Source organism: Pipistrellus hanaki, assembly GCF_964339955.1.
Source record: "Pipistrellus hanaki genome assembly, chromosome: 17".
Lineage (NCBI taxonomy): Eukaryota > Metazoa > Chordata > Mammalia > Chiroptera > Vespertilionidae > Pipistrellus > Pipistrellus hanaki.
The window spans coordinates 17,663,265-17,687,562 of record NC_140519.1 but is presented as its reverse complement, the minus strand read 5'-3'; the positions used below and the strand labels follow the sequence as shown (position 1 = coordinate 17,687,562).

General features: G+C 37.6%; 1 protein-coding gene across 1 annotated transcript in view; it reads left to right on the top strand.

Annotated features, from left to right (window-relative positions):
• The window catches only part of PREX2 (phosphatidylinositol-3,4,5-trisphosphate dependent Rac exchange factor 2), a 209,633-nt gene that overhangs the window by 147,120 nt on the left and 38,215 nt on the right, over positions 1-24,298 (top strand). The window contains exons 32-35 of the mRNA XM_084864341.1: positions 745-962; positions 2,175-2,277; positions 7,991-8,134; positions 15,284-15,398. Of these exons, the coding sequence (XP_084720467.1) occupies positions 745-962; positions 2,175-2,277; positions 7,991-8,134; positions 15,284-15,398 (580 nt within the window). The remainder of the gene's footprint in view (positions 1-744; positions 963-2,174; positions 2,278-7,990; positions 8,135-15,283; positions 15,399-24,298) is intronic.

The following is a 24,298-nucleotide window of genomic DNA, read 5'->3' as shown; positions in this document are numbered from 1 at the left end:
AAAAATATATTTTTACTTCATGCACTGGTAAGGTCCCTAACAGGTGCCAGCTGCCAGCCAGGAACTCCCTCCCTTCTCTGGCAGGCCCCGCCTCCTGGTCCAACTCCTAGAGACCTAGACAATCTCCTGGTGGAGGGGACAATTTGCATACTACGCTTTTATTATATAGGGTTGATTTCAGAGAGAAGAGAGAGGGAGAGAGAGAGGTAGAAAAATCAATGATGAAAGAGAATCATTGATTGGCTACCTCCTACATGCCCCCCACTGGGGGCCCTGCAACCTGGGCATGTGCCCTGACCAAGAATCGAACCATGACCTGGTTTAACTATTGAGTCATGCTGGTCCGGCATGGTATTGTGTTTCGTTTGACAGCATAAACCAAAAAAATGGACTCTGAGTTTCCTCTAGGGACATTCCCTATAACAAATTGTGGACCATTAGGAGAAATAAAAAAGTAAATAAATACTTATGTTTTTTCCTTAGGTTTTATAAAGCAATTTAGGGATTATAAAATAAAGTCACAATGTCATGTAAGAAAAATTATTTTAATGTTTCTAACGCTTTTTGGTGTTTTCTAAAAAACAAACTTGCTAAAATACATGTGCTCATTAAGAGAGCTCAAATTTGCGTCCTCACATAGTGTGAATTTAGTGAGAGGTCGAAATAACAGCTAGTGTAAATGCTTACTGGACTGGTTTGATTGATGACATTTCTCAAAGCTCCCTCTGTTCTCCTGGATCGCAGACAGTGAGCCACAGCTCCGAAGAGACATGGTTTTCTGCCAGAGTCTTGTGGCCACGGTCTGTGCCTTCTCCGAGCAGCTCATGGCAGCCTTAAACCAGATGTTTGACAACAGCAAGGAAAATGAGATGGAAACGTGGGAAGCCAGCAGAAGGTGGCTGGACCAGATCGCCAATGCAGGCGTTCTTTTTCACTTTCAGTCCCTTCTGTCACCAAACTTGGTAAGGAACCACAGGACACACTGCTGTAATATATTCTGTCTGTTGTAATATATTCTTTGTAACATGTTCCCAAATAGCAAGTGTTTCATTATTGTATCAGCAGTCATTCAGCTCCTTCCAAAGAATATATATTTTTCATGGGAAATGTAGTTCTAGTAGGCATGTAGGAATTCTTTCTTTCCTGATTTTGACCTGTTCTCAGTGGTTGCTAAAAGCTGAGAAAACCTTGATCTGTTATTAAATCCTGCACCCCTAAGCACTGGCTGAAAAAGGGTCTTCAGAGGAACGAGGGTTCCTTAGATGCTTCCTTATTTCCAGTGCAGGAAAAGGGTCCTCCCGTGCCTGGAAACCAACTTCCCATGGAGGTTGATACTCTGGAGCATTCTTGATAGACATGCTCTGACAACTCGCCTGTCATATGGTCTGACAACCTGATTAAAATTCCTCCCTTTCGTAATCATGTTTGTCCTGTTAAATCTAAGAACATTGCTCTAATTACTGTAGAATATTCCATGTTTGTGCATTAGTTTTCCACAATACATATGAAGAAAGCATCTTGAACTATGTGATAAATAACACTGTGGTGAACTTAAGAGTTTTTCTCTCACACATACTTTCTGTGGTTCTAGTTGTCATGATGTTTGAAGGCAAATAAGTTCACTTTTAAATATAAACTTAAGGTGCTAGTTAAATGGAATAGTGGTTTTAACCATGCAGATTGCTTTTATCACAGTTTTAATAGATTGCAAAATGAATAATGCGTAGTTGTCTTATTGTAAAATGGGATGACCATTATGTGGTGTGGCTTTTTAATACAACAACATTTTCCCCTTTCAGCTGTTACATTAATAAGATTATAGAAATTTAGAGGTTAAATGATATGCTTTTTTGTAAAGATTTATTTGTAAGCAGTACACAAAATAAATATGATTAGACTCTAGCTACAAAATAGAATGAAGAGTTGCGTAGAACCATTTAAACAATTGGGAATGGTAAAAATATAAAACTACAAAGAAATGTCTAGCTTTGAGAGATTTATTTTATTTTAAACAGCAAACTTCTAGTTAAATGTTGATAATTTGGTTTGTATGTGACTAAAACACAAGTGAAGCTAGTTTAGGTCTGGAGATGTAATGTAATATATGTCATGTCACGTTATGTTATACACAATCCTATTATATCATGTATCATTTGTTTTCCCTCTCTTTCTAGACAGATGAACAGGCCATGCTAGAAGATACACTGGTTGCACTATTTGATTTGGAAAAGGTTTCTTTTTACTTTAAACCATCAGAAGAGGAACCACTGGTTGCAAGTATGTAGTAAAGTGTTTTATAGAATTCCTTTGTCATCAAACACATATGGTAATACTTTGATATTAATATGTTTTAAATGAAGTTTATTTTATTATTTTTTTGAAAAATATTTTTATTGATTTAAGAGAGAAGGGAGAGGGAGAGAGGGAGAGAAACATCAATGGTGAGAGAGAATCATTGATCAGCTGTCTCCAGTATGCGCCACCACTAGGGATCGAGCCCCAACCAGGGCATGTGCCCCGACCAGGAATCAAACCATGACCTTCTGGTTCATAGGTCAACGTTCAAACACTTAGCCATGCTGGCTGGACTGAAGTTTAATTTATATAAAATATCATGTTTAGAGAAAATAATAATAGCAAACTGGGAGGCATAGAAAGTATATATAACGTAAACCTACAAATAGTTCTAAACTTTTCTTTGTACTTACTAGTTTGGCCTCTAAAATGTTTTGAATGTGTGCATCAAATTTTGTGCTAGTCAAGATTTTCTTCCCTTTTTTTTATTTTTGTTATTTTGGTAAAGCATACATACCATAAAATTTACCACTTAAATAAATTTCAGTTCAGAATTCAGTGGCATTAAATAAACTCATACTATTGTGCAACTATTTCCAGCATTCATCTCCAGAATGTTTTCATTCTTCCAAATAGAGACTTCATTCTCACTAAGCATTAAGTCTTAATCCTCCCCACAACCCACTTCTACCCCCTGGTAGTCTCTTTTCAATGTTCTGTCTCTATGAATTTGCTATGCTAGGTGCCTCATATAAGTAGAGTCATAGCATATTTGTTCTTTCTCCTGCTTTGTAATTAAGTAATTAAGATTTATACATAATTATATTCTACTCTGAGTGGGATATATTTTTCTATTTTCTAAGAGCCCCATTATAACATTTTTTTCTTTTTAAAGATTAGAGCACAGTTTTTTTCTTTTTTTTTTGTTTTGATTCATTAACTATTTTATTAGATATCAAACAAGTGAGAACAGTTGATTTAGCCATAATCTAATTATAACTGTTAAAAATAATTAAAACTGTAGCTTCCAAAGCTTTTTCTCAAATATATACAAAATTTACTGCATTGACTTTGCACTCCGTATCTTCACAATAGTTCTTCTCTAAAGAATGTGTTAGCAGGCAACACAAACAAGTATTTAGGGCCAATAAGAAGCAGAAGAGTCCTATGTTATGCTCACATTGTATACAACTTAGATCTAAACCAATTGAGAAAGACATGATAGTTACTTAATCTGACAACAATTGGAAAAAGTTATAATTTAATTTCAAAGTAGACACACATTCAGTACCTTTTGCTTGCTTAAAAATGAAAATCAAAAATCATTTCATTCTGAATGTCAAGAATTTTAATGTGTAAAAATATGATCACAGTAATGGTCTTGATTCACTTATATATTCTCTACAACAAGCATGTCAAACTAAAAGGCTAACATAGGCCAAATAAATGAGGCATGGGGTCCATGGGCCGTGAGTTTGACATTCTGGCTCTACAGTATCCAGGATGGCAAAACTCTTTCCTGTCTTGTTCATTGTTATATCTCCAGCACCTAAGAGAGTGCCTAAAACAAAAAAGGCAACATTGTTACTTGTCCCCAAGGAAATAAATAATATCAATTTATTTATTTACTTAATATCAATTAAGTATATGCATTGCCATGGGCAGAAGGGCTTTATTATTATCAAAGTTAAAGAAAGAACAAACAGTGTGAAGACTGAAGGAGAGAACTTCATTAGAACGTAGTTATATCTAATATAATGAAGAAGCTACTTAGTGAATGGAGGGTTTGAAAAATATTCCTTTGACTTAGCAATTTGATGGTCATAAGACACAATTTACCCAATGAAGGGAGTAATTCAGAAGTTTATATTCAGAGAAATAGAAATACCTAGGGTTTAATCTTTATCTTTTAGTTTCTGCAAGTTCTCATTTACCTACTATTTCAACATTGTCATAAGTAGGTTTAAAATTTATCTGTGAATCCAAGAAATTTTTAGCAGTTTTGTTATTTTTCTGTCTCTCTCTCTCTTTTTCCGTCCCCCATAAGTGTGAGGATCTTACGTACTATGTAGAAATTAATTTTTCCAGGGCTGGGAAAGGTTCTTACTTATTTTTACATTTCTGATGTCTAGAACAATAAATAGGGACTCGATAAATATCCATTTAATTTGTGATCTGATTTAAGAATGATAATCATTTATTCATTCATCAAAAATTTCTTAAACATCTGCCATAACCGGTTTGGCTCAGTGCATAGAGTAGGGGTGTCGAACTCAATCAGAGAAGGGGCCAAAATCTAAAATCCAGCCTAAATCACGTGCCGAATGGTTTACTGAACAGTCATAAACTGACAATGTCATAAACTGACAGTGGAGTGCAGTGATGACAGCGCCGTGCAGGCCACATTGCAAGGCCTGGCGGGCTGGATTTGGCCCGCGGGCCTTGTGTTTGACACATGTGGCATAGAGTGTCGGCCTGTGCCCGGTCAAGGGCATGTACATTGGTTGCAGGCACATACCCTGTAGGGGGTGTGCAGGAGGCAGCTGATCGATGTTTCTCTCTCATCAATGTTTCTAACTCTCTATCCCTCTCACTACCTCTCTGTAAAAAAAAAAAAAAAAAAAAAAATTAATAAAATATATCTTTAAAATAATTTAGTAAACATCTACTATCACCAAGTACTATTCTAAGTGCTGGATATGGTAGAGATCTAGACAGACAGCCCTCACAGAGCTGTTATTCAAGTGGAGAGATATAAATCATAAGCAAGATAAAAAGAGGTAATTGTATAATAAATTAGGAGATAATAATGTGAATGTATAAGGGAAATAGAAGAGAACAGAGGATGAAAAGGAAGGGGCAGATGAAAGGGTGCGAATGTTTAACAAGCTGGGGAGGGAAGCCTTACTGAAGAGCAAAGCAGAGACCTGAATGCCTTAAGGGAGGGAGTCACACAGGTATTTGGGAGGGCGTGCTCCAGACTCATTGGAACTGCGTGGCATGTTCTCAGGATCTCATGTAGGCCTATGTGGCTGACATGGAGTGACGCAGGGGAAAAGAGTAGGAGATAAGAAGGAAGCCGAGGCCAGACCATTGAGAGAACTTTGCCTTCCTAATGAAGCCATTGAGCAGAGGACGGACATGATCTGCCTTGCTTATTAAAGGCTGCCTCAGCCTGCTGTGTTGAATAAATCATTACTGGCAGCCAGGGCAGGAGCAGAAAGAGCAGTTCGGAAGCAATTACAGTGACCCAGGTGAAAGATGATGGGGACTTGACCTTGATAGGAGCTGTGGAGTTGGTAAAAGCCCTGGGTTCTGTAGGTGTGAAATTATGAAGATAAGAGGACAGACTCTTATTAAATGTTCACCTTCCCTGATAAATGACAGTGAACAAAAACATGAATTACAATGTTAAGAATGTAGGTTATATTCTAGGGAGAATTTGTCTGATCAAGGGGACTATTTGTTAAGGATAATATTATTTGAACAAATTGTGCGGTCTTCTGTGGGCATGTGTAAAATGAAATGTATTTTCATCTGCTTGAGTAATGTAGGCACCACTTTGCTGAAGGTAGAGAAACTCTATTTTCACCATATAACCTATTGTTTTCTTCTAAATTTTGCCCGAGGGACAATAAATTACAAGAGTACTGTTTTTTCATGGTTTAAATATGACATTCCTGGATGAATGGTCTGTTGAACAAGCAGAAGAGGAACCGATACCATGAGCTTGATAAAATACCTAATTATTGCATATGCACTATGAGAGATTTGACTTTGGCATGTTGAAAATACACTGTTGGATAATGCAGACCGATTAACTAACTTTTGTATGTAAATGTAGATGAATCTGCGACAAATACAAAAACTGTGAGATACATTTGGCAATACATTTTTATGCCTTTCCCTGAAGCATAACCTCAGCCAGTGAAAGAGCAGTTCCCAGGCTACATCACTAGATATTCCAAATAAATTAAAAATAGTGATGATAGGAATCTAGTTATCCTAAGCTAATTTCAAGAAAGAAGAGAATGATTCAGTATCTGAGGGTCATCACAGCTTATTCATGTGGTGTAAGAAAACCAGAGCTTTACCATTAATTGCATGTGATTTAATTTCTATAAGCATAGAAGCAGAGGCTTCAGATTGACTAATATGTGTCACTGTAAGGAGAACTAGTTGGCTGCATATCTATGTAAGAAGGACTGAGTGCAGAGGGTGGAAGCATGAATATATAAAGAGAATTAATAGGGAACATTGACCTTGAAGTCAAGAACCCACCAAATAGTTTGAGAGAAATGGGTTTGCTTTCTTTCAGATAGTAGTACTCTTAGTTTTTTACTTCATTTTAAATTCAGTCTGTTTGATTATTTTGGTTTTCAGTTTCCTAATTTCTGGTAAAGCATTTTTTGTTAGTCCTGTAATATGGAACTAAACTGCTGCCTTGTTTTCTTTCCAATGACATTGTTCTTTTGCTTCTGCAGAGATCGGCTCCATGGTTGCCAAAGAGTAAAAGGCATGGGACTTAACAAAATTAAAAAAATACATATGAATAGCTGAAACCGGTTTGGCTCAATCGATAGAGCCTGGGCCTGCTGACTGAAAGGTCCCAGGTTCGATTGCAGTCAAGTGCATGTACCTTGGTTGCAGGCACATCCCCAGTAGTGGGGTGTGCAAGAGGCAGCTGATTGGTGATTCTCTCTCATCGATGTTTCTAACTCTCTCTCTTCCTCTCTGTAAAAAAAAAATCAATAAAATATATTTAAAAAAATACATATGAATAACATTGTATGAAAAAGGGAGCAAGAAGATACCAATATCTGAAATATAGAAATTTGTTTTTTCTTTGGTGTCCATGCATCTTTTCCTCTTTATTTTAGAATCAGGAAAAATAAAAAAGGTATTCTCAATCATTAAAATGCACTTATTTCCAACTCTTTCACTTCTTTATTTGTTATTTTTCCTAAATCAAAATCCTTCATCTCCCTTTAAAAAAAGAAACAGAAATAAAATGAACTTTATTAGTATATGGATAAAAGAGATTTGTAGGTGTTAATACAGTACTTTTAAGAAAGTTTTTACACTCATTTTTTAAAAGGTTATCTGAAAATTATTTGCCATGATGAGGATTTAGGACAGCACTGTGAAATACTCCTGCAGCATTTTCTCTTGGTGTTTTGGGTTCTGTTTTTGCTATTTTGAGTAAGTGCATTTAGGATATTTGAGAAAAGACAGATAATTTCTAATGACTGTTGGGCACCAGCAGAGATCATCCAGTTTTGATCTGGAGCTGACTTTGATAATGGTTGGTAGGTACTCCATTCCTTGCACCCTACTGAAGAAGTGTACCCCATGGGCCCATTTGGCTAAAATATGAATGAGGCGGAGGCCCTGGGAGATTGTGATTCCAAACCACGTGAAGCTTAACTTCTCATTTAGTTAAGTGAGACACCTGGTGTATCATCAGAGTGTGATGAAGTTTCCTCTTACAGGATTTTATATACAGTACAGTAATAAATCTGTTATTTAGTTAATGAGAGCCTGATTTATAGTCTTTCCCTGAATAGCACTGAAAGGGTGCCCAAGCCTGAACTTAATAAACATGGGTACTTTAAGATGTGTAGTTTCTAGTAATTTTTATGCTAGGCAGTATAACTGATTTTAGGAAATAATATAACATTAAATGTCATTTTAGATGTTCCTCTTACGTATCAAGTGGAAGGAAGCCGACAAGCTCTGAAAGTTTACTTCTACCTTGATAGTTATCATTTTGAACAGCTGCCTCAACGATTGAAAAATGGAGGAGGTTTCAAAATTCATCCTGTTCTTTTTGCACAAGGTAAACTGAATCCTTTTTTATTTTTATTTTTTACTTCATGTACCTAAATTACTCTATCTTGATTAATTTTTAAAAAATAAATGTAATTGTAATCATCATGGTTTTTCCATTAATTAAAAAATGCATAATGCCTAGCTAATGTATTTACTTCTGGGAATGTTTATTAAAAATAATCACATATGGTTTAAATATTTATAAAATAAGATTATAGCATTATTTATAATACAGTAACTAGACACAACTGGTTGAAATAAATAAAATAATTTAATTTGGCTTATATGATGGTAGAGCCATTAAAGTTGTATTATTTACAACATTTTATGATATAGAAAAAGGTTCACATATACACATTCAGATTATGAAAAAGGATTTATATTATAATCTCACTTATGTCATACATGTATTTATATACTTACATGTATTTAAAATGCTTTTAAAATAATTGGATGATTAACGATGATATTTTATTCTTTGAGTTTTTATACATTATGTCAATGAATATGTATTCCATTTGTAAATAAAAAAATTTTTTTTGGAAATGAGCAGTGAGTAGCAATGCAGTAGAAGAGATTAAGGTTAACACAGTGAGAAGATTCTTGCAGTGAGTGGGTTTCCAAAGGAAGGTCCCACATCTTTTTTTTATCTTTAGAGTCATAAATGCAGCCTAGGAAAGATCAGAAGTCCAGATTATTGTGTAGTTTCCTGTAGGTTGTCTTTTTTTTTTTTTTTTTTTTTAATTCATGCTGTGGTCACAAGATTATATTCATTTTTCTGAGTGGTATGATAGAACATTTCATTTTTTTTTCTTCTGAGTTTTCAAGACGTGCCTTGGTTTTGCTGGGGAATTTTATATTCTTACAAAAAAAAAATGAGAAGAGGAATAAAATTAACCTTTGTGACTGAAGAGCAGACGGCATATGAAACCTAAATTCACACCAAGTGAAATTTCTGCTTCTACCACATGCATATTATTTTAATTCTAAGAACAATGACTACCAAGAACAAATTCGTAGCGAGAATACATTTTAGCAAAGGACAATTTCAGGGATGAGAGGATCTTAAGAGTTATTATAAGGTATTTCTTCCCTTTCTCGCCTTCTCCCTGTCCTTTTCCTCCACCGGTGCCCGTCCTCCCTCCCTCCCTCCCTCCCTCCCTCCCTTCCTTCCTTCCTTCCTTCCTTCCTTCCTTCCTTCCTTCCTTCCATCCATCCATCCATCTAACTGTATTAGCGTCCTTAAAGGTAATACAAGATTCTATAATGAAAAGGAATAAAAATGGGGAAAAAAACAACACTGAGCAAAAATAGACCTTTGGAGTATGTTAAGAGAATTAGTTCAGCCTAAAATGTGTTAAAAGCCATTATAGAGACATTGGTTTAGAAGACAGAGAAGAATGCTGACCTAGAATGTTAACTTGTATAGCATTTCACCAGAGCAGACAGTTGTTACAGCCTCTTCCCTTCTTTTCCTTTGTCTCTTCTTAAAAACTCTGTCTTTGAAATCATTACTGAGATGACAGATGGCATTAAGCATCTTTTCTCAAAGAATTATTTCATGTGTGCCATATCAGCCATAAATAGCTGAATATTCATACAGCAGCAAGCGTGCATAGGAGAAAGACTATTTTGCAAGTAACCTTTATTTTATAATGTCAGATGGTCAGACACTTAGCATATTAGCCTTTTATAAATATAGACTCTCTCTTATGTGATACCATAATCAATCAATAAAAAATAAACAAATTAATTAATTAATTAAAAATATATATAGGTTCTCTCTCTCCCTCTCATCTCATCTCTGAAATAAATAAAAAATATATTTAAAAAATAAAATTTAAAAAGAAACTATAGCAAATGTTAGTTTTAGTAGCCACACAGCAGTAAAATGTGAAAAATGAGTAAGCATCAGAGGAAATACTTGTGCAGTTGAGGTCACAGATAGGTAAAGAAGACTTGGAAACAGTTGTGTCACTGAGATTCTGTCATTGATAAAGTTGTCTAGAAATGGCTTGCAGGAGTTCCTCTGCATTCATAAACCCCCATGAGGAACCATTAGTAGCTCTCAGTATTCATCAGATTGCGGGAAGCACATTAAATACGGCCATGGTTTGAGTGGAGACTACCATCTGGCAATTGAAAGTGTTAGTAAATGGAAGAGATTCCAAGTGAAATCTATTTTGCGATAAACATTTATTTGGAGGGTTTTAGTTCTGTGTGGACATGTATACATAGGTCTTTGCTAGCAAATAAGAATATAGAAATACCGTATTTTCCAGCGTATAAGACGACCCCTTAATTTTACAGTTAAAACATAGGTTTAGGCCTATATTCGCTGTATAAGACTGCCCCCCACTTCCGAGGCAACACCAGTTCTTTTTTTAATAGACCGCCTCTCTGTCTCTGGCCAATCTGAGCAGGCTTTTTTTCATTTCAAAAGTCGTCTTATACGCCGGAAAATACGGTAGATGAATTTGAAAATTTCCTGGGAAATATATTAACAGTATCGCTCTGAAAGCTGTCAATAGTACCGTATCCTTGAACAGGAAGCGAATGAGCTGCTTTCTCCCCAATTTTCTTACTAGAATGGGTCTTTGGGCAGAGGAGGGCACACTCATAGAGGGGGCACCCTGCAAAGATGGGACCAACAATTAGACCAGGAATTCCAGGGTTGGAGGCCAGAGTGGAACACATCAGGGAACATGCATTGCTGAAGATCAGAGCTGCAGAAAAGAATTATGGGCAGTCAAAACGAGTGGCACAGGTGTCCAAGGTGAGGGGCACAGACACAGTCACAAAGTCAGCACAAAGCATCACACAGTGCCAGAAGGTGAAGATCACGCTAAAACTATCTTCTGTCAATACACCCTGCAAGTCAGGGGATTAATCCTGCCAGATCCCCCAGCCCTGGGTGAGATAAAGGAAGTAAGAAATGGGAATAAAGGGGGGTATTGAGGGGTTACTTCCTCCTCACTGACTTTCACTTCATCCCCACAGGCCTGTTTTCATGCTGTCTCTCAGTGGTTCCCACTAATGGCTACATATTCGTTACCTTGGGAAGGTTTAGAAAATACCCAGGCTTGGTCCCAAACTAAACCAATTACATCACAATCTCTGGAAGGTGGGGCCCAAATGCTGGTATATGTTAGCCTTCCAGGTGATTCTGAATGTCCACTGGGAGTGAGAAGGCGCAGGACTATGTGGAATATGAAACATTGGGAAATTTTCCAGTAAATATTTGCTTAATTAGAATAATCCATTTCACAAATGTTTGACCCTTCTAAAGTCTGGGCATTTGGGGGGAGGGAGCTGGGCCTTTTTGCTTCTGCAGTTGTTAGGTCATTAGGATGCAGGCTGCCTCCAGAGGAGATGTAATTGGGAGGGACAAATTTCCAGCAAAGGCTGAAGATGCTGTAGAGAGCTGACAGCTGAGGATGTTTTTCTGGTGTTTCTGGCGGTTGGGCGACATTTTTGAAAGGGAATCTGAGTGGGTGACTCTCAGAACATCTGCTATAGTACACCCTTCGCACTCTCAGATCCATTCTTTTTTTTTTTTTTTTTAAAGAATCAGGATTGTGTCCTTCATGACTGATGGACCTCCTTTCCTGGGAGGATAATTGGGAAGACATGTGAAGCCCTATTGCTATAGCCCTATTGCTACAGCTGGTCTTGGGCTGCAATAGATTTTCATTTTTCCTCTTTTGCTACCCATAATAGAAGATTAGCCTTGTTGTTAGCCTGAGTCTCTGCTGGTCTCCATGGCGACTAGGACCCTCATGCCGGAGGGTCAAAAGTGGGCCAGGGTGTACCAAGAGGGACCTGAGTGGATTACCTGGATGCCATTCATATTATGCATCATAACTACTCCCTTACGATGATCAGGGTCTATTACTCTTGCCAAGATGGTATTTGATCTTTTCGACTGCTGATGTCTTGGCACAAGGAATCTCCAGTGCCCAGGTGGCAACCACAGCTTACAGTTCTGTGGGACCCCTGCTTTGTCTCCTGGGGAAAGTGTGACCCTTTGAGGATGGGAATTTAAGCCCAGGGAGCCAGAGCTTCAGGGCTGGAACGAACACATTCCCTACGGGAGGCCTTGGAACTGAATGTGTATTCATTTCCAGGACTGTCACACAAATGGCCACAAGCGAGGTGGCTTACAATGACAGAAATGTATTCTATCAGAGTTCTTGAGGCTAGATGTCCACAGAATGAGAATTAAGGTAAAATGCTAAGGAGAGGTCAAATTGTAAAGTTTGAATGTTAATGTATATTTAACCTACTTTCCTGAGAACAGAAATTTAATTTGGCAAAAAGTCATTTCATTTTCTTTCTTTTAAAAAAAAAACACAAAACAAAAAATCAAGCCATGGACCTAAAAGGAGGAATGTGGTTCCATACAAAGTTTACTTTTTAAATATAGAGCGCACCTTATTTATTCATTCCCCCACAACACCATGCAGGTACCATAACATTTTGCGAAACTCTGGCGAAATTATTAGACTCTCTTCTCATAAAAATTTTTTTTCACATAGTTGTGAATCTTAACTGTTGTTAACTTAGAAATATTGTCCAGAAGAGTGATGAAAATGTCCATTTGTTTTTAAATTATAACAGGCGTTTAGAGCAGGACTGGACACTCTGGTTAAAGTCAAGCCTTCCAGACTTTTATAAAAATTAGACCCCTGGTGTTTTCTTCTTTCCCTCCCACCCCCCAGCCCCTGTTCCCCTCTTACTCCTTCCTAGTGTTTTCCCAGTCTCTTTGGTCTGGAATCACAAACTTCTTGTTTGGCTAAGCACACTCATGCATCATCTATATGCCCTGAAAGTTGGATGGTGCCCGTAGAGCATTGGGCATGTCGCCTAGTACATAAAGTGTGTGCCGTGAATGATAAGAGTAGTCATAGGCTCTCTTAATACTATTACTTACCTTAATTCAAGAACCATAATTAGTAGGTAGTCTTCTTTTCTATTTTACAAATGAGGAACCTGATGATCTCAGATTATTAATTAACATGCTCAAGGTCACACAGCTACCCTGTTTTCCCGAAAATAAGACAGTGTCTTATATTAATTTTTGCTCCCAAAGATGCGCTAGATCTTATTTTCAGGGGATGTTTTATTTTTCCATGAAGAAGAATATGGTACACATTTATTGTTAAATGAAAATAAAGGAAATTTATTACCTGTATACGGTATGGTAGTACGGTAGTTGTCAACACAAACCAGACAAACTGAATCCTTCAGTATCAAGAATTTACTCATTTATTCAATGACAATCATGTCATCATCTTCTGGAACATCATCATAACAATCCAATTCCTAATTTCCTGGTGAATTTCTTGTGACCATTTCTTTCAGAATCAGTGGACCAAATCTCTCATGTTTAGCCTAGGTGGGGCCTTATTTTTGGGGGGATGCCTTATATTTCACTCAGAAGGAAACCTGTAAGTAGGTCTTATTTTCGGAGGATGTCTTATTTTCGGGGAAACACGGTACTATGGAACGTTAGGGGTGGTTTAACTCCCATGCAAGGGCTTTCATTATTAGCGTTACAACTAGTAAGAGGAACCCACATTGAATCCTCCTAGAATATTTGAAGATTGATTTTTCAGGAAGACTTCTTTGTATGACTTGTGTGTGTATTCAGGACCAGAAGCTTGCTGAACTAGTGCAAATAGTCTAATTAATGCAGAAGTTTTAAGGAATAAACAAATAAAAACAATCATTGAAACAAGCTCCACATTTTATTTCCTGTGCTGAACTAAATGTAGTAGTCTTTCTAATTTTGCACAAATGCTATTCTTGATTACAGGCCAGTAATTCCATTTTTAAAATTTCAAATGCAGCAGTATTCAAAGTTTTGTTGTTTCTTCAGTGCTCCAAGCTGACTAGTTTAGAAAATATAGCACAGCTAAAATTAGCAGCGACTTTCTTATTTTGCCTCCCAAAATGATGATACGTCTCTGTCAATTCAAGGAAACCTTATTATTTATTATAGTTTAGAAATGATGGCATTTAGAAGTTTTGAAAGATTAATTTTTACTCAATTTTGAAATAGTCTGCTGACAAGTGAGGCTCTTTAGTGGCAATAATTTCACAGGGAAATAATTTACATTGGACAAGATTAATTCCATTGCCATTCCTTTTGCTGGCAACCTCTCTATAAGAAATCTTATACTTCTGGCAATTCCATGTGATTCATTTCGTCGCCAAAAGGTTAAAAATATCACTGCATAAAGTTTAAGGGAAAAAGAACCACTTACCCAAAAATGTTAGTTAAGAAGGAAATTTATATTAATCAAAAGACTTTTAAAATGAATGAGAGTTTTACATATATATAGACATATATATTAGTTATATATTCACTTATATACACATATATGTGTTTATGATTGTTTATTTTTAACTAAATTTTGGGTAGAGGCAGTATTCTATGTTTTAACTTTAGATGTCTTATTTATTACACTAATATTTCATAATTTAATTGCAGCTATAAGAGAATGTGAATATACATGGAGATGACAATTTCAATATTTTACTCTCATATGTTAATATACATTTCTGCCTCATACATAAGTATGTGTGTATTTACCTTTGTGTTTATATATTAATAACATATACGAGTTTGAGTTTAGCTTCACAAAGAACATATACAAAATGTTTTAAGAACAGAAAACAGTTTAAATTAGAAATTCCTTTCCCTCCTAAACAGAGTCATCAAATGTTTGCTTTTTATTATGAGAGCAGAAGAATGATTTTTATTCATTTTTGGTCTGATGAAAGATAGTTTCTTTCATATATGGTTATATTTGGTGATATTTAATACATCTATATATATATAAAAGCCAAGTGACCTCAACTATTAGAATGACCGGAACGACTGGTTGCTATGACATGCACTGTGGCCAGCCAGCCTCCCTGGACCAACCTCCCTCGGCCCCTCTTTTCCAGCTGGCCCAGCCCCCGATCAGCTCCCTGACGTTGATTGGAGGCAGGACAGCCAGGCAACCTCTGCCCTGATTGAGGCAGGCCTGGACCCCACCAGTGTACGAATTCATGCACTGGGCCTCTAGTTTACTAAAAATTAAGATTAAATGTGGAGAAACTGAGTTATAAATCACATAAAAAGTACATTTACTTGTTTCCACAGCTCTAGAGAGCATGGAAGGATATTATTATAGAGACAATGTTTCAGTGGAAGAATTTCAAGCCCAAATAAATGCAGCCTCATTGGAAAAGGTCAAACAATACAACCAGAAGCTCAGGTATGTAATTATTCAATGGTGGTGAAGGACAGGGTGGCATGGGAACTAGGTAGAGGTGGGAAATGGGGGGAAGGAGGACATTGGTAATACTCTCAACAGTAAAGATTAAAAAAAATTCTGTTTCTGTATTTTGACAGGGGCAGATAGTGTTTTTGCCCTCTTATATTATTCATTATATTAGATGAATCATGATATTTCTTTTGATATAAATTTCTCGATTTAGGGCTTACTATTTCAAATATTCAAATGGGTACTACTTTTCTAAATAAAATAGAAAACATGTTTGTAAATTTTCATGCTATCCTTTTAATTTCTGTTGAAGATTAAAGGATTAAATATTTAGTAGACCATTTCCTGGTGGAAAAGCGTTGATGTGTACAGTGGTGTCCCTAGGAGGTTCAGTGGGTTGAGGGTAAAATAGTTTTGTTATGTACCATTAAGCATGTTCAAAATGGTTAAAGTTCTCATGAGACATTAATGCACCCAGCAGACACCAACTGGCTGGTCTGCCCATGCCAGTCTCCATGGGAATATGGGCCAGGCATTTAGAGCACCTGAGGCATCCTTGCCACCTGCATCAGAGCCCTGACACTGGTGGCTGGAAGGCAACCTGGTTTAGTTGTTATCCTCAATAGATAGCATTAAGCCAGCAGAAATGTTTGACAACTATGTCTAAATTATACCCTCCTGTGCCAAGTCAGAGTTCTTGATTGAATTTTCTCTGATTATTAAGAAACTTGAGGCCCTTGCACGAAGATTTATGCAATAGGCCTTCTTTCCCCTGGCTGCCAGCACCGGGTTTCCTACAGCATCCCTGACCCAGGCCTTCGCTCTGGCTGCTGCCTTCTATCTTCATTCCGGCCCGAGTGCTGATCCTGTAGTTCCCTCCTCCCTCCCCCTCCCCCTCATAGCAGGTGTCCTACCCCACCTGGCCGCTCTGTGCCTGCATGCATGCATGCATGCTGCCCAGAGGCCTGGAGCAACTGGGGGGTGAGGCCGCCTCCATCTTTATTGGGTTAATTTGAATACTCACTCCTGATTGGCTGGTGGGTATTGTGAAGTGATGGTCAATTTGCGTATTTCTCTTTTATTAGTGTAGATAGCAGCATGTAAAGTGTCTAACATAATTTCTAACCAAGAAACTCAGGAGCAAGGGCATTTTTATTTTCTCCCTTCACCATCTTCTAACTATTTTATTCTCTTTTTTCTTCCCCAGACTTTCCTTTTTATTCATTCCCTCTGGACACGAGCCATCATCCCCATTAGCCTTGTTCTTTCCTGCCTTACATAAATGTACTTTATCGTTACCAAACTCATTTTAATACATCCTGGTTATTAGCCAAAAGCACCACTACATGGTGACCTGTTAGCTAAAATGTAATGTCAGTGTGAACATTATTCCTTATATGAAAGTACTCCTTTCAATTAGAGGGTTCTAGATTATTTTTAAGTATCATTTTTATTATAAAGTCAACAGTAAAATAAAACAGAAAAATCAAAAGGAAAAAAGTTGTACATTAGTTACTGAGGTCATTTATCATTTTTGTCATGTGTCAGCTTCACATTGAAACATTCTAGAGTTTATGTTTCGGGGTATCTAAATGTAAATTCATCATCCTTACAGAAGGAAGACAAGAAAATTACTCAAAGCATGTATTCTCTTAAAGTGTGCCTTTGTGGATATGGATTGGCACATTTTCTTTAAAAGCAAGTTTTTAAAGGGCCAAACTATGTTTGATATAAATAGGAAAATGATAGATATTTTATTTGTGTTCACAAGGTATGCTACCCAAATACCAATCTCAGAATCATATTTTGAACAATTTTTTTCAACTAAAGAAAAAATGTCTGGTTGGAAGTCTTGGCAATTCCCAGGATAGCACCTCCGTGAAATGTGTTATTTCTCTGTATTCTGAAGTGGGGCTGGATGTCATGAATATATTCTGGCATGAGGTAGATGTGAAGGATGGTGTGGGCTCACTGCCACTTCACGTTTTTAAGTACAGCTAGGAGTGTGAGGACATAAAGGACCTCAGCCTTCATACCTCATCTCCAGTCCTAGCCCCTGTCTCCATCCCCATGTCCTTCTTCCCTCAGTGTCTTCAGCTCATAAAACACTGTTTCTCATTCCTTGTTTAGATAACAAATAGTGTACCCAAGCTTGAAATGGAAAATTTTGGTTGTTCTATTGATGAAGAGCTGTGGAAACTACCTTAACTCAACATGAGTATGAACTTAATAAATCTGGGAGAGAAAAAGTAAGAGAGACAGAGAGAGAGAGATCATTAAATTAGAATATGAATAATTCCTTATCCTTCAGTTGTTTTTCTTAGTAAATCTGTGGCTTTAGAGTTATTACCGTATTTTCCAGCATATAAGATGACCCCCTAATTTTGCAGTTAAAACATAGGTTTAGGCCTATATTTGCTGTATAAGACTACCCCCCACTTCAAAGAAAAGACTTACCTTGCCGTCAAGATATGCAGGTAATTTTTGTGCAATTTTGGTCTTTTGCCCCCGATTTTCGGTTGACTTTTTTTCGTTTCAAAAGTCGTCTTATGAGCCGGAAAATACGGTAAATGTTAGAGGCCGGATGCACTCGGAGGGGACCCTCAGCCCAGCCTGCATCCTCTCAGGGGATGTCCAGATGCCAGCTTCGGCCTGCTCCCTGGCATCCTGGGAGCCTTTGGGGGATGTTCGACTGATGGCTTAGGCCTGCTCCCCACAGGGAGCACTGCCTAAAAGCCATCAGTCAGACATCCTTAATGCTGCCAGAGATAGGAGAGGCTCCTGCCAGTCAGCCTGGCTTGTGGCTGAGCAGAGCTCCCCCTGTGGGAGAGCACTGACCACCAGGGGGCAGCTCCTGAATTGAGTGTCTGCCCCCTGGTGGTCAGTGCACATCAGAGTGACCCGTGGTACCACTATTAGGGTCAATTTGCATATTACCTTTTTATTATATAGGATGGGGTCTCTTTTTTAAATTAACTCAAAACATTCCAGATGCATATTTATCTCCTCTATAGCAGTTTTACATTTATTTTCTAGTTTGTCTTTCAGGCGGATTCTATGTTTCTATACCTTAAGATGCATCCATATTTCTGTCGCTCTAAGAAAAACTGTAAACTAAATGTGTACATCTAATTTCTTTCTGTTTTCAGAGTTGTAAATTTTGTGTTATATAAGAAGTGATTCTTTAATAGCAGGAGAAATTAAATTTACAAAGAATTTGAATTAATTTGTAATGGCTGAATATTTTCTATACTTCTTTTCTATATGTGAAATATATAAAGGCTCTAATATTTACAATGTGTAAGTTATACTTAAGTGCCAAATCCTCATACAATATAATAGTAAAGGTATTCCTGGATACTTCCATGTGCTCCCCAATCCTGTATTCCCACCAAGTACCTGGAGACAGCGCTTCACATTGAGGGCCTTCTGGGAGATAAGATTGTTAACTTCTAGGAAATTTTGCCTATGGGTTATGATAAACATCAAACAACATTTTTACTAACAATTTGTAGCAATGTGTGGGAAAAACAATGGAAATGTGTAAGGTGCTATGCATGTGCATAAGAAGGGAATCTGTCTTAATTGGAGGCAGGATAGGGAGATGGTTGAAGGTTAGAGGAGTGAATTATTTGAGGAAGTATGATCTTTGTGCAGCGATCTTCTGAAAGAGGAGTTGAAGCTATAGAGTTTAGGAGAGAGGGAAGAGGACATAAAAGTGTGGGGCAGAGGGTGTGTTTTAGCAGAGACAATAGCATGTGTGAAAATCCTACAGGGGGCGGATAATAGAGTGGTATGAGGTTAGAATTCAAAAGGAAGAGGGGCATGAAACAGGTGTACGCATAGAGTCAGCATGTCCACCTGTGCCTCCTATGCTGTCAGCTCTTCTTCAGCTTGTTTGAACCCAGCTGTCCTTCAGGGCATGCTTCAGGTCCATTTCTATTTGGTGAGAGAGTAATTATTTAAGACCCATCTCAAATTTATCTTTCTGCAGGAAGCCTTCAGTTATTACAGTCTCAGCTGGAATTAATCACTTTCTTCTTTAAAACTTAATAACCTCTTGAATGTCATTTGTTTTGGTCTGTCTTGTGAGTTATTTATCTGCCTTGTTCAATGCATAGGAGGGCAGCTAGGTCCTGGCCACCTCTGTGCTTGGTATGTAGGGAGTACCATAAAAGTAGTTGAAGTGAATTGGAGATCAGATTAATTTTAGTGTAATAGCCTTTTTTGTGCTATATTATTTTATTGAGCTTATTCTAGCATCCAGTCTGCTTCTTATATACAGAACATTCTAGGCCATTTGAAGGGCACAGATGCTGGCTCTGTTGGAGGCCGCTCTCAAGAAAACTCATCAGCAGAGCCAAGGTTCATAAATTTTACATGAGACAAGAGCAGGTAAACTTGAAATTATAGTGACACTCTTAAGAACAACCTATCTTTTCCTTATTTGGAAAACACTATAATTCTATTAAAGGTTGCCACCACTACTTTCTGAGAATATGACCTAGAGGCATTTACATATATACATGTAGCCTTATTTCATTATCTGCACTCTGCTCATGCTTATCTGCATGCACACTAATTCATTTGCCCTTGAGAAGTTGTATTTATATCTAATATTTATTTAACTTCTACATTAAAGGAATTTTTAATACAATCTTTAGATAAGAGCAGCAAATGAGATTTGAATTACTTAACTCGGTGTTTTCACATCCTATGATAAGTCTTTTATTGTGATAATATTTATTAAGGATGAATAGATACCCTGACTGACAAGCAGGAGCAGATAAAATCATCTTCAAAAAGAAACCTTTGAATTACTTCTGTCTCTAAGCTAAGAAAAGCTGTTGTTTTCACCAAAGCAAAGGGAAGATCAAAGGACTTTGTGTCCAGAATTTCCTTTGGGATAACGGAGAGCTGAAAATATTAGAGAGAAAATAAGACTAACCTGAAGATTCAGTTAAGGAAATGTACTCTGTGAGGAAAAATTGTTAGGGCTTACAGCAGCAGGAATTCTTTTTATTTGTATCTTTGCTGGATTTTTTAGCCCATCACAAGGACAATCAGTCTTTAAAAAATGTATTCAGGGCATTCTGGTCAAATTCTTTGAGTGTAATTTTTCCCCCTGTTGCTTTTGTTTAGTTTCTTTTGCTGACATTTCAAACTTCTGTTTGGTGGATGGACCACAGAAGGTGAATGAATAATTATACATTATTCTCTCAAAGCTTTGCTCCTGTACCAATCAGGAAATTTAGGTCACGCCCAGAACTTCTGATTCAAAATATATACGTAATTGTAACTTAGAAGAAATTAATATGGACTTACTAAAAATCATGATTTGTGGGAAAAATAGAGTGTTATGTTTTGAATATTAGCTCTCTAGTTACATGAACCTTACAACTTCAATGGTAGACAAAGCTCTGTTTTATATATTAGCTCCAAGTTTGTGAGATTCTGTCAGTCATTCAAGAAGAAAATGAAATATCTTTGCTTGGGTTTTCTTTTTAAAGTTTAGCCAGACTGACTAATTTCAGTTGCTTTGGCCAATTCCCACCCATCTTCCCGGCATATCTCAAAATCCATCCTCCTTCTTCCCATAAGTTAGTTTTCTCTTTATATTCCTTTCTATGCTTACATTATAGACTTCGTCACATCATTCTTTATATTCATTTTATGAATATCTGGTTTTTCTTTTTGATTTGTCTTTTTCTTTTTTATTTACCCATTGTTGATAAGGTATCTACTAACAGATGATTAATGAATGTTTGTATGTATATATATATATATATATATATATATATATATATATATATATGTGTGTGTGTGTGTGTGTGTGTGTGTGTATATATATATATATATATATATATATATATACCCTAAAGTTGGGGCAACCAGATGAGAATAGAAATGGTGGTGGATTCCTGAGTAACATGGTGACTTTAACAGAATAGTATTCATGGTGAATACCCTGTTTCCCCGAAAATAAGACATCCTCCGAAAATAAGACCTACTTACAGGTTTCCTTCTGAGTGAAATATAAGGCATCCCCCGGAAAATAAGCCCCACCCCTAGGCTAAACATGAGATATTTGGTCCAATGATTCTGAAAGAAATGGAGTCACAAGAAATTCACCAGGAAATTCAGGAATTGGATTGTTATGATGATGTTCCAGAAGATAATGACATGATTGTCATTGAATAAATGAGTAAATTCTTGATACTGTAGGATTCACAGTTTGTCTGGTTTGTGTTGACCACTACCATACTACTGTACCGTATACAGGTAATAAATTTCCTTTATTTTCATTTAACAATAAATGTGTACCGTATTCTTCTTCATGGAAAAATAAAACACCCCCTGAAAATAAGACCTAGCGCATCTTTGGGAGCAAAAATTAATATAAGACACTCTTATTTTCGGGGAAACAGGTAGTATGGACTTTAATGTCTTCCTTTTAGAAATAATCTGTATGTTTCAATAATATTTATTGTGTAATTTAAAATATATTTTTTTTATTGATTTCAAAGAGGAAGAAAGAAGGAGAGACAGAAACATCAATAATGCTTACCTCCTGAAAGCCCTCTAGTGGGGATTGATCCTGCAACTCGGGCATGTGCCCTGACCAGGAATTAAACCATGACCTCCTGGTTCATAGGTCTATGATCAACCATTGAGCCATGCCAGCCCAGCTATTGTGTAATTTATGCAAGTGCAGAACTGTGTACAGCATTGGGATGCAGAGATGAATCAGACAGTATGCCCTTGAAAATCTTAAAGGAAAGGAAGAGGAAATGCAGTACACGGGTTAAACACTATGGTAGAGGTAACAGGATGCCAGGGAGTGCGGTAGAGACTTAGGAAAGACCCAGGAGTTTAGCCTGGGCAGTTCTGACAGATGACTGCTAGTAGGCTAGTTGAAGGAAGGGAGGAGGCTCCTTCAGGGGGAGAAAACAATATGAGCAAAGACATTGTAGAACCATGATGGGTGAGGAAGGGTAGAAAGGAAGCAGGAGGGGTGGGCAGGAGCAGCCCAAGGGGACCTTGGGACACCAGTTGAGGAATTTAGCCTTATGCCCGTAAGAGAGGTGATTGGCTTATGAGTTTTAAGTGGTACAAGTGGTCATGCATTTTAAATTGAGCATCCTGGTGGTACCTCTGAGGACAAATTAAGGCTGAAACTAAGAGCAGAGTCAGAGAGACTAGTTAGGATGTTAGTGAAGCAAATGGAAATGCAGAGGAAAGTATCAATTTTAAAAATATTTAGGAAGTAGGAAAAAAAAGTCTTGAGAGAATACATAGTGTGCTGAGAGGGAGACAGACTCATTGGATTGGGCGCTTACATCATTATCTGATATAATGACAAAACCAGAGGAGAAGTTCCTTGGGGATTGGAAGTGTCAGGATACTGCATTGAATTGAATTTGAGATATGGGACTGCTATCTAAGAGGCTCTATCCAGTAGGTTGGGTTCACTAACAGGGAGGTAATAGTTAAAATCAAAATAATGCCTGAGAGTTCCCAGATGATAGCACCTCACACACAGAGAGGTTCGGTGAATTGCTCAAAGGCAGGCAGCTGGCTCCATGGGAGTGGAGACTCACACTAGATATTTTCAGCTCTGAAGCATATGCTTTTATATTAATACTCCATTTCTTCTCCCAACAAGTGAACGATCACAGGATTAATGTGCATGGTTTGGGGAAGTGATTTAATGCTGTTGTAATCGTTTACAAGCATTAAATACAACACAAATATGTGAAATCTTTGGGGGCAAGGGGGAGATGAGAATTTCCAAGTGTTTTAAAAGGCAAAGAAGCATCCTGATTTGTTTTTTGTTTGTTTGTTTTTTTATGAAAAGATTTTGTTTCATAGCTATATAACTAGAAGAGATGAAAGAGACCAAAGTGGAAGAAAAAGGCAAAAGAGACTGAAATCATTGTAATCATATTACTAATTAATTGAAAGCATCTCTAGGGTCTGTGAATCAATCTCACTGATGTATTTTTATTCTCACAATGAATGTGCCTCATAGACGATTCCACATTCTCAGGAAGGGGAATTCATCTGCATATGTTTTAAAGGCCATCAAAATGCATTATCAGCCATGTTCCTTGCCTCAAATTTCAATCAAGTGTTGGAATATATACTATGTAATCCTATATGATAAAAGGCTAATATGCAAATTGACCAAACAGCAGAACAACTGGTCACTGTGACACACACTGACCACCAGGGGACTGGGTGTCTGCCCCCTGGTGGTCAGTGTGCTCCAACCAGGGATGCGCTGCTCAGCCAGAAGCAAGGCCTATGACTGGCGAGCGCAACGGTGGTGGCTGGAGCCTCTCCTGCTTATACCTACTAGCTGTATGACTTTTGGAAAGTTCTTAATATCTCTGAGCCTTGATGTCCTTACTTATCCATTGGAGCTAGCATTGCTTTTGAGGTTGCTATGAGTAGTAGCCAAGAGGAGGTTTGTCCAGATCTCCATGTTCACCAAACGTAAATAGTAGCAAAGGCTTGTTTCAGAAGGTGGGTCCTATGGGTTTCCTGCAGAGAAGCTCATTGGAGAATAAAGTTATTATGAAGGGCTTCTCCAAGGACCTCAGGGCCAGGCCAGCTGACCTCACCTTCCAGTGGGGAAACCATAGAGGGCACTTGCATGAAACAACTATGCAGATGGAACTGGAAGAGCACCGAGATACTCAGGAAAATAACCTAGATTTCATACCAGAAAGCTGTAAGAGGACAGAAGTGACTGTGGAGAACTCTCCAGAAGGAGGGACAGCCTAGCTGTGCTTCCAGTCCTGCGTGTGGTGTAACAATGGGAAATGAGGTTGCCCAAATCTGTGATGAACAAGGTTGCAGTACTCTTCTCCAGTGAGGGCCCAGGA